Below are 14,376 nucleotides of genomic sequence, written 5' to 3'. Positions count from 1 at the left end.
TCTTGGCACTGGAGGTTTTAAACTTGACATAAAAAACCCTGGCATGCCTGACAGTAATTGTGAACTATGCGAGGCAGGCAATAATGTCCTCTAAGATCTTATCAAAGAGCCACTGACAAAGGCGCTAATAGGGAACCATCAGACTGGACTTTGGGTCTAACGCAGCTAAGCCGTCTTTTTGTGATGCACTCCAAGTAATGGATTAAATATTTTGGCAAGGAAGCGTATAAAAAAGGATCAGTAACCACAAACCGACCTTTTACTACTATTCAGTTATCAACCCTATTATTAAAAACTGAATCATTGGGTAATGCAATTCTAGAGCTCTGATTGGTTTAGCCATCACGGTATATGAACCATTATACCACGCTTTCCAAATATGGTAACTGTACGCGTCTGCTCAAAATTAAAAACAAGCTTAAAATCGGTTGTTTTACAAATAAAGTCGGGAAGAATTCTCGATATTTTGGGGGAATCTTTCATAAAACAATTATTCCAATGGCGCTACTCGCCTCGTTGGCTATATACCATCTCATATCCAACGCGCACTCGTGGAATAATTGTTAAGTAGATCAGTCTTTGAAAACGAAATCATCAAAGAAATTCCCTACCATTCTTTACAGCAGACTGAAATGTGGAAGGAAAGTTTCTCCGATATCGGACGTTAAGGAAACTTTCGTGTTTTGTTTCGTTATAATATGATGGACTTGGAAGGGAAATGCAGGGCATCATTTTTGCTTTAGTTAGATTATACCTAGTATGTTATTTCTATAAGTTTTTAGTCAATGATACTCAAGGTTTTGAATATTACTGTGATTTTCATTCCAAAGTGCTCACTTACTGACGAAATTTTCACGTAGTTCATTCCGTAATGCACAGCAAATGAATTTGATAAAAGTTGCTTTCTTGAACATTTCGTATTTAGAAAATAAAACCTGAGTCAAAATTTTGCTATTATCTTCCTTTTTGATATTCATAGAGTGCTTAATTGGGAATGGATAGCACAACAGTTCTACTAGCCTTGCTTGCCCTGACTCTTTGTAAGTATTAAATCCAGTTTATGTTAGAATCGCATAATTGAGTAAAATCTCGCATTCTGATTGGTTAACGAAGCGAGGTATTTAGTGTGGAATTGCGAGTTGAAAACGAGGCTAAGCGATATTGTTTCGCATCTACGTAACATTTATCGTCAAATTCTAACATAACAACTGCAAAAAAGGTTTTCTACAATATCATTTTAAAATGTTTTCAAAAGCATTGTCACCTTTTGAAGAGTTAAAAACAAACAAAAGCGTTTTTTAAAGTGAGCCGGAGGTTCTTCCTTGTTTTGAACTGAACTACAAATTCTCGGAGAGGCATAAAAAAACCTCTTTCGCACGCGACAACGAGAAAACAAGAAAATCCTGTGAACACGGCCCAGAAAATGCAAGCCAAAGTTCGAACAAACAAAACGGAGAAACGACAACGGAGGAAGTGCCAGGGTCGATTGTCACATATAGAGAAGGAGAAATGAATACCTTCAAAGAGGACATGGCCCCTGAAAACACGAAAAAGAGTACGCCGCTTGCAATCATCCTGAATCGTGGTACTTAGAAAAGTACGAAACAGAGCCGAGCTTGAACAGCATTTCTAAAACAATTCAAGGTACTTACCTTAAATCAATAGCGACTTTAAACTTTCAGTGCTTTCGCTTGGACACTTCATTTCTTTCAGTTTTGCCGCCGAAGAGGTAAAAGGTGTAAATTATTTTCCTTCTCGAGCAAATGACCAATTTGAAAAAAGATGTTTTAGATAAACGGCTTGTAAATTCAGTGAAATACCTCTATTTATCCTTACGATTAGTGTGAAGCTTGTTTACATGTAAAAAAGTTTGAAAACAAGTGTAAAAACAAGCACAAGGAACAAAAAAAGTTGTCGAAGGTTCAAACGTGTACGACTGACCTTGCTTCCTATTCGCTAACGCAATGACAGTTCTGACATTTGACTTTGAAATGGCTTTCTGTAGTGCGCGCTCATAATAAAAACAAACAATATTAATGATGTTTTCTTTTTTTTTCTGATTTTTATTCAATTATGCGATTCAAGGAAAATCCATTACCTGACTCGTGAATTCCACAAAAAATTGCACTTGAAAACCGATATCGCACTCATCGCGATATCGGTTTTCGCGTGCAATTTAACGTGGAATTCCCTCCTCAAGTAACGAATTGTCCTATAAAACGTTCATTACCTCAGAGCGGTCGCTTAAAGAGTGAGGAGAAGCGCCTGTGTTTCAGAATCGTTTTGTAAGAAGAACCGTCCTAGGCAATCTAGTGAAAACTTTTTTTTGGTTAACCGCATTAAACCCAGGCCACAAACTGAGTAAATTGGAAATGGTGAATAAAGATAATTTCACAGACTTTAATATTGCAAGATCGGGTCAAACTTAGTAAGTAAGAGCTTTATGAGGATAAGCAGTTTTCTTTGAATGTTCCGTCTTTAGGCTTGCCATAACCTGACGGTATATTTTAACACATTTTATCAACTATTTTTAAAAATCAGTTTCATATTCTACCAACACTTTATCTGAGACAAATTTATGTTGTATTGCAGCACAAATGATTGTTGGAGTGAATGCTTACTGTGAGTACTTATTGGGAAACTCAATTCTTTAATTTATTGATATTATTATATCGGATACTATCATTGTTAGATATTACAGCCGATTTCAGTGCTGTGTATAGAGTATTTTTAGACATATTTCGACCGAGAGGTTACCAAGCAGTACAGTATTTTACCTTGAATATCCTACCGAAATCAAAGCACACATTCTGAAGTTTACTTTGATGATTATAGCTTGAATGTTACTTTTGTGATTCAGTAAAAGAAGATCGTGATCCATAATTTTTTATCCTTTTCAGACATTTGTCTATCGCACAAGTCACGCAATCTAATCGCAATACTTATTAAACTTCTACTTTGATCTTTAAACAAATATTATGTTAAACCCTTTTTCAATAAAAACTAATGTTGATTTTTTTTTTTTTTTATGTAAGGTTGTCTTAATTTGAGCTCACTAGGGTCATAGTTCGAGGACCGTGATATTTTTCTGGGGTCGACAAAACAAAACTTTCAAGCAAATTCGTTCACAGCGGCAGACTGATCAATTTATCGGTTGATTTCTTCTGCAAAACGTCAAGTCTTCCTGTTATGTTTTAACCATGCCGACGCTAAATTAGGACGAGAAAGTGCCAACTTCAGGAAATACAACTTTGACTCCCTGTTAACTACAAATGTAAATTTACATCACTATTACATTTAAATTGCGGGCATTGTCCAACGCCAAAATACCGAAACCTTGTCATACGGAAGAAGACTAAACAATAAAACATCGAACTATTTCGCTTTTTGCCGTATTGATAATATTTCGTCCATTATGAAATCGCCTACAGAAATACATTCGAACTCAGCAATCGAATTCCGGCCAGGTTTAACTCATGTTATTATTCATTCAAAATATTTCCTTGTTTCTGATTAGTTAAAACCACGCGCATACTTCACCATAACCAGCAGCTGTTGACCAAATTTGGAAAGAATTTTATCAGATTGAACCGATGACGTCAAAATGACGTCATAAGTGTAGTCTTGTTACAGGTTTTTGAACTGTTGACCGAGAAAACCTGGGGACGAGGTTGAGTTGTTTTGGTAGTTAGCGGAAACTGGCGGAACTGTCGCCGAACATTTTACTCATTTCACGGCGAAATATTGACTAAAAACATCGCAAGAACAGCAACAAGACAACTCGACGGAAAACATCTGCTATTTGGAGTAAAGTTGCAAACCTGAACAGACCTTAATCTCCTAAACTTCTCGATAAAGATGCATTATCGATATAAACTTACATCGACCTAGGTTAGCATTTTATAGCTTGTTTTTATACTTTGAATTATTTTGAAGGAATAATAAAACAATTATTGAATTCGGCTCTCGTAGGATATGAAATATGAAGAATTCTGCAGATCTCGGAGGGTGTTATCCACCTCGGACACGGTCACACCCTTCTCAATCTGCAGAATTCTCCATATCCTACTCAGCCTCATTCAATAATTGCTAATTATCATGCTGTAGCATGTCGCCGCTTTCCACGCAATAAAGCTTTCCTCTTCAGGTAAAACGCATTTTTCGGGATTCTAGCTTCATTACACTTATGTCTTTTGCCGTTAAGCTTTCCTTGCCAGCCAGATGTTTCTCTCACTGTTCAGCTGACTGTTTCGGATCCCACGGCAGAACTCTCGCCTGTCTTAATTTTTGCAACCGTTGGCGTATACTGCGAAGCCATACGTCAAGTGATTAGTGTCGAATCACATGACCGTCGAATCATGTCTGAAAATCCGGGTGTATACATAGTAATGAAATCAGCTGTAAGAGGGGTAGAATAACTGAGATACATCTGATACTGCCTATAGCCCGCAATATCCAGTGTATCGTTATGTTTCCACTACAAGACTAAGAGCTTTAAGCCAATCCTGATTCTTAGACGCTCCAGGTTGCTCGCGGTGATACACTCTTTCTATGCATTCCGCCTCGAGCGACCTGGAGAATCAGGATCAGGATCAGGCTACTTTATGCCCTGATTTGGTTCGTTTAGTGTAGTCAATACTCTACGCGTTTAGCGTTGTCACCGCGTTTTAGCATGTGGTTGCATAATGAGCAGTCTGGTAGCCTCTCTCAAACGAAAGATACAGACCCGTGACAGGAGAGAGAAGGAAGGACGGAGAAAAAAAGAAACATCCGAAGGAGGCGCCATGAAGCAGACAAAGGGCAATCAGAAGGACGGTGTCAATTCACTATGACATTATTTTACTCCTTTTATTGCTCGCTTGGGTGTGGCTTCGAAGTCTGTAAGTAGCGTAAGTGTAATCACTGCAACATTTATTGTAAACAGTAAGCCTTCGGGGTCATTAATCATTTTCCCGCCCAGGGAGAATTGCCATTATGCCGGTTGTATTTTCATGCAAAGAAACTAAATCACGTTCCTGTTTTATGGGCCTTCTATGGCTCGAGTATACCATTTTCCAACTAATCATTCCTCATCATCACTATGGGTACAATCGTCGATAATTTAAGTGCCTAACTAGTATTGGAGGAAGTGGTGGGTTTGAATCCAGTTTGGCTTACAGGCCGCAGTCACTCAAAAGCTGAATAGCCTTGTATCCACCGGATAAATTACTATCCAGTATGAAAAACTAATTGCGCTATCCGGTGGACAACGTTATCAACCTTTTATGCAGGGACCAGTTTTTTTCCTCCCTCGTAAAGCGATAAGTGTTTTATCTTTCCCAAAACGGAAGTTGCTATTACGTTCTCTAGCATGTCCAAATATGCAAGTCCTGCGAGGGTCGTCAGGTGTCATCACAAGTCCTTATTACCCCGGCAATTATGGCAATAACCATAGATGCAGATGGAAAATCACAGGAAATTCAGGAGATCGAGTAAAGTTGGTCATTCATGGTGCGTCAATAGAAGCTGGCTGGGACTATATAGAAATTCAAAATGGTTACTTACAGAGCAGCAGTTCAAATCCTGGGCCAATTAGTTCATTCAGCGGAACAATGACCTTTATTTCATCCCGTGAGAACCTGATAGTGTATTTCCACACAGATGGCAGTGTAACATACCGTGGATTTAGGGCAACCTACACAATCCTACGTAACGGTAAGTAATAACAGCCTTACCTGATCTGCTCTAAACACTTGTTGGTCCAATGCTTTCCCATTTTTGCGAACACAATGTTTTGAAAGAAGAAACCACATCTGCAACAGCGTATTTTGGTTTCTTTTGTTTTTCATAGGCTTTATAATAAAGGTATGTTTTTCGCTTATTTTATCATCTTTCATAACAGCTAGTTATTTGATATGGTGCTTTCATTGTTTGGCAAGATGCATGTCGTTTAATGGTGTGTTTAATTTGGGGTGGTGGGCGTCCAAATTAAGAGCGAATGCCCAGAAACATAAGCCCCCCAAACGGTTAACGCAAAAACCCTCCGTTAAATCATCCCTCCAAAAATAAGCCCCGGGGCTTGTATTTTTGAAAAGCCCTTTTTTGAGGGGTTATTTTTGGAGGGGCTTTTATTCGGAGGGGCTTATCTACGGAGGGAAATTTGTGTGTCAAAATCGATTGGGCTAGCCATATAGTTGGAAGTAAATTTACCGTTTTTGCTTTGTTTTACTCTGTTTCTGAGGGCAATTTTCCAAGTACAAACCCCGCGGGGCTTATACTTAGAGGGGTGATTTAACGGAGAGTTTTTTTGCGTTAGGAGTTTAGGGGGCTTATATTTGGAGGGGCTTACACATGGAAGGGCTTTTTTTCGGAATTTTACGGTATTTTTCCGTGCCAGGCGGCTAATTTTAGGCCCGCGGACCGTTGAAATCGAAAATCTCAAATAATTCCCAACTCGGTCGCATTTTGAAAATAGCTATTAAGCTAATCTACGTGGGACAAGATAAGACGAACGCAATGTCAAACACTCGGATTACAAAAGTAAAAGAAATACAAAGAAGGAAACACGTTTTCGCCACAGTAACATGTAAAAGTCAAGTATGGTGATTTATTATTTCAACTACAGTTGTGTAGACTAAAATTACCTCACCATGGGTAGCGCTCAACTTCAATGACCAGTACGAGGGTGGGCCAGTTTTATGGGTGTCATGAGTTCGAGTCTCGTGAGGTTGTTAGCTTTTTACGTTGTTTCACACCCATACAGCCTCCCATGGAGCCTCCTCCTAAGGGCCTCATCACGCGTTTTCTCGCCACGAAAGTTCGTGGGGAACGAACGCGTTGCGGAGCCCTAAGAATATCTGTGTAGTAAGAAATAAGAGGCTAACGCACATGATAAGGAGAGCGTTTTCTTCTATTTCAAGAAAAAGTGTGTCATCTTTCCTTTGATTTTTGATTCAATGATTTGTTTTGTCATACAGCGTGCCCAAATATGGCGACCCTGACAGGGACGTCAGGCGTCATCACAAGTCCTTTTTATCCAGGAAATTATGGTAAAGACCAGGCGTGCAGCTGGAAAATCACAGCAAGTAGCGGAAAACGCGTCAAGTTGGTCATTAACGACATGGACATAGAACAGGGTGGAAGTAATTGTGGCAAAGATTATTTACAAATCCAAAATGGTTTCTTATATGGTAGTGGTTTGTCTCAAGGACGATTATGTGGGACACACCATAGAAACTCGATTTTTGCTTCTTACCGTGAAACTTTGATTGTACGTTTTGTCACTGATAGTTCCGGTCCGCGCCCCGGATTTAAAGCAACATACACACAGGTCGTCCCTGGCCGTAAGTAGCAAAATCCTTGTTTTGAGATTTGCCCATGACTGTCCATTTATAAAAGGAAAAGACCAGTTCTTTAATAGCTTGTTGAGGCTGGTCTGGATATTTTATTGAACTTAACCATAAATTGTAGATCAAACTCTTTTGAGACTACAGTTTTTAGGCAATACTGCTTTCAGGGAGATATGCGCCAATCCGTTCAAGGCAGAGCGCGAGCGCATGTCACATATATAAAAGCGAACACATCATTGAGGCCAGCTGGCGATAAAGTGCCTAAGTTGAGGATGAAGCGCAACTCCTCGCGTCGTCTTGTTCTGGAAACAGCCTATGGCCGAGCCAATTTTCTTCTTACAGCGAAATTCGTTGTATCGCGTAACGTGCTCGCCCAGCTTGGCTGGGAATGACTCTAGACTGCTCAAGAATAGCGAAGGGAATCACAATCGTAAGTGGATTTTTTGTCGAAAAAAGGAAGCCGACGTTGCTTTATTCTGGCAAGTGACAAGAATGAGAAAGATCATAAAAATCTGCGAAGCAAACTTAACTTGTCGATTATTGCCCGAAACAGGACGTTCACAAAGCAACGAACCTTGAAACACGTGACAAACAAAACGGATCGAGATACACCAATAAAAATCAAGAATCACAAACCATGACCTAGTGAACTTGTGCAAGTGAACATGAATTTCCTAAGAGGTCCGCTAAGATGATAACAGAAAAAACCCAAAACATGCAAAACGCACAGCGCGATACAACGAATTTCACTATAATAACGTTCAGCGAGTCTTCCCGAAAACGGTCGCCAATTTTCTTACCTTCACGTACAATAAGAGGCTGCACAGGACATATTTTCTCTGCCAATTTCAAAACTCGATTGAAACTAGTATAGTGCGCGTGGTTTAACATCTTTTGGGAAGAGGAGTCTCATAAGTAGGAAGTCGGGAATACACTAACACCGGTACCGTTGATGTCATGCGCAGAAATCTCGTTACCTTCTAGCTAAAATTGAAGTTGAAGTCAAACGCGGATCACTCGTGTGGGTGTCATGAGTTAGAGTCCCCTCAGACGTTAGCTTTTTCCTGTCTCACGTGCGTGCTGCCTTCTACGCAGGCGTTATCAGGGCTTCCTCACCGTGCGCGTGTGTGACGAGTGTTTCTATCTTTATATCAAGATGAAATGTATCAGTCATTCTTTGATTTTTCATGCATTGAAGCAATGAGCTGTTTTATCTTACAGCATGTCCAAATATGGCAATCCTGACAGGGACTTCAGGAATCATCAAAAGTCCATTTTACCCAGGATATTATGGTAATGGCCAGACATGCAGCTGGAAAATCACAGCAAGTAGCGGAAAACGCGTGAAGTTGGTCATTACAGACATGGACATAGAACTCGGTGGAAGTAATTGTGGCAAAGACTATATACAAATTCAAAATGGTTTCTTACATGGTATTGGTGTGCCTCCTGGGCGATTATGTGGGACGCTAACTAGCAACTCGACTTTCGCTTCTTACCGGGAAACGTTGATAGTACGTCTTGTCACTGATGGTTCTATAACGCGCCGCGGATTTAAAGCAACATACACACAGGTTGCACTTGGCCGTAAGTAGTAAAAACCATTTTGGTGAGGTTTTTGCACTGGTGTTCAACACTATTCCTTACTAAATTTATGTAGTTAATACAGTTGCTGTGCACTACGTGCGTATTGCTATTAAGAATAAATTCACTCTAACAGTAATTATTCTGGGCAGAATAAATGTGATTGGAGAATTCTGTGTGTAAAAATATCGATTTATCAATGTGGGATTTTTCCTTACAGCACCAAGCGCACCACCAGCTAATGTCCGAGGACACAACACAAGCTCTACCAGTGTTTGGATAGATTGGGAAAATGTTCCTCTCGCTGATCAGAATGGAATTATACTGAGTTACACGGTGACATACACGGCATTACCTAACGGCAGTCCAAAGACGGCCGTAGTGAGTGCTCCAACCACTCAAACCAGCCTGACCGGTCTGACAAAATACAGAAACTATAGCATTACGGTCTTTGCCTCTAATGCACAGGGAGATGGAAATATCAGCCTACCTATCATAGTCCTCACAGACGAAGATGGTGAGTAGTTAATAGTGTCCTCGTACATGGTCGGAAGCTAATTTCAGCTAGTAAAAAAACATGTTTATAAGTTTCGCAACTAACGTTATTGAAAAAAAAAAAGGTCTGCAGAGGTCTATAGGGTAAAGATTTTACAAGTCTAATTCGGTAAAAGTTTTACAGGCGTAATTTACAAGTCGGACCGTTGTTCGTACAAACCTAGGGGAAACAATTTTAGTAAAGGAAGTTACCAGTACAAATAACAAGAGCCCATCTTCGCTTGTAGTTACAAGTGTAGCTCCACACTTGTATACGATACCGTAAGTATTTGATTTAACAAAGCTTCTGCGGAAGTATGACTAGCTTATAGTATACAAGAGCTCAACTTGTAAATCACAAGTGTAAGTTACAAGTCGCAAGTCACCTGAAAACATCGAGGAAGCTCATTGAAAAAATGGCACAAAAGTTAGTCTATGTATTTCTGCAGTGAAGAAGAACTTGATGAACTTTTAATATGTCGAATAGTTCGCCAACCACAAACTTTTGCAAAAATACGACTACTAGAAATCGAAAATCTAACGGAATTCCGACAGAAGTTTCTTTTCCTGGTACATACCTTTATTAACAGGGCCGCATGTTGATCAAGAAACGAGGCGCAACAGAGCTTTAACTGCAAGATAAAAAATAAATTCTGATATTTTTTCTTTTCCTTGGAGCAAATTCAATCTATCAGGTTATGCACTCATGTTGTGATGTCTCATTCTGCGTTGTTTCGGCAATGTTCAGACCTTTAAGCGAGGAGAGTTAATTTGATGGACTGATAACCCATTCAATGTTGCAGCTAGATTCAGAGACATAGCGGGCTTTCCCAATGTAAAAGGATGGGTTAACAGAACTCACATTCCTGTTAACCCACCAAATTACACGAAGACGCCTTCGTTAACCACCATCCCACCAAATTTATGCCAATGAAGCTATGGTCGCATGACCAGATTACACGATCTATTTCCGATCATAGTGTTATTCACAGTATAAATCACGCGACAAAACGCCCAAATCCATCAATTAGAAAAGATTCCGCGATAAAATAGAAAGCTTGTGTGTAAAAAAAATTTCTTCTATCCTATAAATTGAATCATCGTTTATTATGTCCTCTTATTAGTAATAAAAAAGACATAAGTAAGCTACACATTCAAAAAAAAGTATACAATAATTTCGTACATTTATAAATTGATTTTTCGATTTATTCGTTCTTTTAAGACAGTGGGGTGTATCGCTCTTAAGGAAGAATATCACTCTAACACTGACCATTCCACGCAAAACAAACTTAACTGGAGAGTTGGATGTGCGAATCTTTTGACTTATAAAAATTCATTTTGTTCTTTTAGAACCAAACGCACCACCAGTTAATGTCCAAGGACACAACACAAGCTCGAACAGTATTTGGGTAAACTGGGACACTGTTCCTGTGGCTGATCAAAATGGAATTGTTTTGACTTACACGGTGATGTACACGGCGTTCCCTGGTGGTATTCTACGGACGGCCATAGTGAAAGCTCCAACCACCCACGTTACACTTAAAAGTTTGGAGGAATACACAAACTATAGCATCTTGGTGTTTGCATCTACTGTGAAGGGAGACGGAAATGCCAGCGATCCAATCATTGTTACCACAGACGAGGACAGTAAGTTGCCAAAGTCCTTACGATACTTAATACTAAAAAGAGGAGTAGGTAAACGTTGAAACGTTGAAGTTTGGAGGAATACGCAAACTATAGCATCCTCGTGTTTGCATCTACTGTAAAAGGAGACGGAAATACGAGCGATCCAATCATTGTTACTAAAGACGAGGACAGTAAGTTGCCAAAGGCCTTACGATACTTAACAATAAATAAAGGAATGCGTGCTCTTGGTAGTTATAATATATAGATTTGGCCAGGGCTAAACGCGTAGCTCCAATTAATAAATTTATAATTTAAATCAAACAATTGTAATTATCCACAAATCAGTCAACTGGAGAGATCCATATGACTTTAAAGGGTGGGGCTGGATGATTTTAGAGAAGAAATAATTTGTAAACAGCACAAACGTGAAACAACGTCTAAAATCTTACATCGATGCGAGTTAATAGTCTTAAATGTACACCTAAAAAATAGCAAAAAGCTTTGATCACAGTAGATTAGGCGAGAAAAACAAATTACTCCCAAGCAAAATAACCTATTTGCCCACCTACACCACCTTTATTTTATAAGGGTAATTGGACAGTCCCGAAATATAATTTTATGCTATAAAGGCCGTTAAGAAACGATACTCCTCGATGGCAGACAATTTACACGTTCTGCCTTTTCGGTTTTATCTCTCTGTCTAAGAGAAAGGCCAAAATGAATTTTTTGTGTGTGACTCGCTACGAATTTACATTACAAATCTGGTAGCGCGTATTAACTAGCCTTCATCACCTCTGCGAGGTATACAGAACTATCAGTCGTGATCTTTGTTTATCGTTCAGACCTCGGACAGAGATTCATTCAATATTCAGAACGATCAAAGAACGTGCTTCCCTTGCACAACAAGCTATAAAACGCTTTTATATAGAGACTTCACTTTTACAAGGAACTGTTCAGTCAGGTCAATCTGCCTTTGTGTAGAAATAAGGGTAATCATGGGCTTTGAGCAAAAACTTTCGAAAACTCTTATTTTAATTCAATTTCCAAAATCACCCGTTTGGTCAGTCACTCCTGAATTTTCACAATTTTGCCAAGCGACAAACTTCCAATGCGGGCTGGCTGATGTTTGAATAAACAGTACCCGGAGAATTACACTTCGACATAAAAGAATTATTTATTTAAAAAATCAAGCACACCTGGTAGGAAGAGGTCTCGGAATAATTTTAGTTCCGCATTTTGCTTCTAAAACACAAGAATCTTTTACACTATTCATACACGCAGCATTTTGAGTACTCCTGCATGCGATTCTTGTACGGCTAAAAACAACCCGGCAAAGCGATAAGAAAGAGATTTAAAAAAAAATCAAGACAGGATATATAAGTCAATGAAACATTTAAAGGACAACAATTATTATTCACGAAGACATGATTTCAGAGTGACGTGTACCTGAAAATCTTGAGTCATGAATAAAACCTTGCAGATTTAAGTTAATATGAACTTGAGGCAAAAAATATCTTCAAAGCATTCTTTTTACAACCAATATGATAACTAAATATTCTTCAGAACGTTTTCTTTCTAGTCGCGGTCAGAAAATGTCTAAAGACGTTTGAGGTTCTGTACTAGGTTAGATCATTGTCTGAAATCTTACAAACGTGCGCAAAGTGACGGCATAAAAAACGCTCGGCTTAATGAAACCTAAAAAAAAAACATCAGATGCAATATAATTACTCAAGCTTAAGCTAAGTCGAGGTGCAGCTCCTGAAAGCCATCAAGTAAGATCAGAATCGCAAAAGACTTTTGAACCCTTTTACGCATCAAGGTGAAGTACAGAGAGAACCTTATTTTTGAAATGGGGGATTTCCGAATACTTTTTTGTCAAGCGGCGCATTTCTCGACCAAAACCCCCCCAAAACACGCCAGCCATAAATTACAAAAGATTTTTGATAGCACATGTATTTTATTACGTAGATCCAGTTTAAAAAGGCGGTTAAAGCACAATAAGATCAGACGACACTCAACTCTGTTAGCTCCAGCTAGAGTCTATCAGTAAAAAAGTTTCCAGATGGTGCATACATTGTCCACATGAACTCACCTGTCAAATTTTGACCAATCTGAGATAGGAATGGGACGTACAGCGTGACCAACGCGTGGCGTTGCCTAATAAAATACTTTTAAGGTGTAATATAGCAACAACAACAACAACAACAAAAACAACTGACACCAATTTCGCTGGAAGAAAAACACGAAAATCTTATAGCGGCGGTGCGAAAATGAGAAATGCTAGCGGCCACTAAGGTGAAAATGAGCGGCAGTGAAAAGCCAATGTGAACAGGAACACAAACTGGAAATTTATGTTTTACTCGTGCAAAACAACGGCAAGGAAAAGTACAAAAAAAGTGTGCTGTACGTGCAAAGCTGTTTTTTTCAAATTAGTTCTATTACTGTTGTTTTTTACCTCACTCGTTGTCTTCACCATATGGGGCTCTGATCTCGAAGCCCGCAGAGCTTCGCTAAAAAGGTCAAAGTACTAGCTTAACGTTAAAACAAAAAAATAACAAGATAGGATTTTGGACATTTTTTTAGACAGAAGGGTCTATCGCTCTTTAGGAAAAATATCACTCTACCAAACAAACAAACTTGACTGAGAGTCGGGTGTGCGAACCTTTTAAATTACAAAAATGCATTTCATTGTTATAGAACCAAGCGCACCACCAGTTAACGTCCAAGGACACAACACAAGTTCAACCAGTATTTGGGTAGACTGGGACACTGTTCCTGTGGCTGATCAAAATGGAATTATACTGACTTACACGGTGACGTACATGGCGTTCCCTGGCGGCATTCCAATGACCGCCGTAGTGAGTGCTCCAACCACTCACGTCACACTTAGCAGTTTGGAGGAATACACAAACTATAGCATCTTGGTGTTTGCATCTACTGCAAAGGGAGATGGAAATGCCAGCGATGCAATCATTGTCCCCACAGACGAGGACAGTAAGTTGTCAAAGGCCTTACAATTCGTAACAATAAAAAAGAGGAGGATGTCCTCTAATTAATTACAAAAAGGTGCTTAAGTGGCTAAAAGTTAAAACAAAAAGTGTAAAAGTTAAATTTTGTACATTTCTTATTCTTTCTTCATTTTTTGAGGACTGTGGGGGTGTATCGTTCCTTAAGAACGATATCACAATAACAATTCCGCGCCAAACGAACTTGACTGGTGATTCGGGTGCGCGAATCTTTTAAATTATAAAAATGCATTTTGTTGTTGTAGAACCAAGGGCACCACCAGTTAATGTCCAATTAC

At 39.2% G+C, this 14,376-nt stretch overlaps 1 protein-coding gene across 1 annotated transcript in view; it reads right to left on the bottom strand.

Annotated features, from left to right (window-relative positions):
* LOC140945326 (uncharacterized) overlaps positions 1-914 on the bottom strand; it is a 12,641-nt gene extending 11,727 nt beyond the window's left edge. Inside the window, 1 exon segment of the mRNA XM_073394364.1 lies at positions 842-914. Coding sequence (XP_073250465.1) covers positions 842-914 — 73 coding nt within the window.
* Between the last annotated feature and the right edge of the window lie 13,462 nt (positions 915-14,376).

The sequence above is a fragment of the Porites lutea genome, chromosome 8, assembly GCF_958299795.1.
Source record: "Porites lutea chromosome 8, jaPorLute2.1, whole genome shotgun sequence".
In the NCBI taxonomy this organism is placed as follows: Eukaryota; Metazoa; Cnidaria; class Anthozoa; order Scleractinia; family Poritidae; genus Porites; species Porites lutea.
The sequence above is the reverse complement of the archived record's forward strand: the minus strand, read 5'-3'. Positions and strand labels throughout refer to the sequence as shown.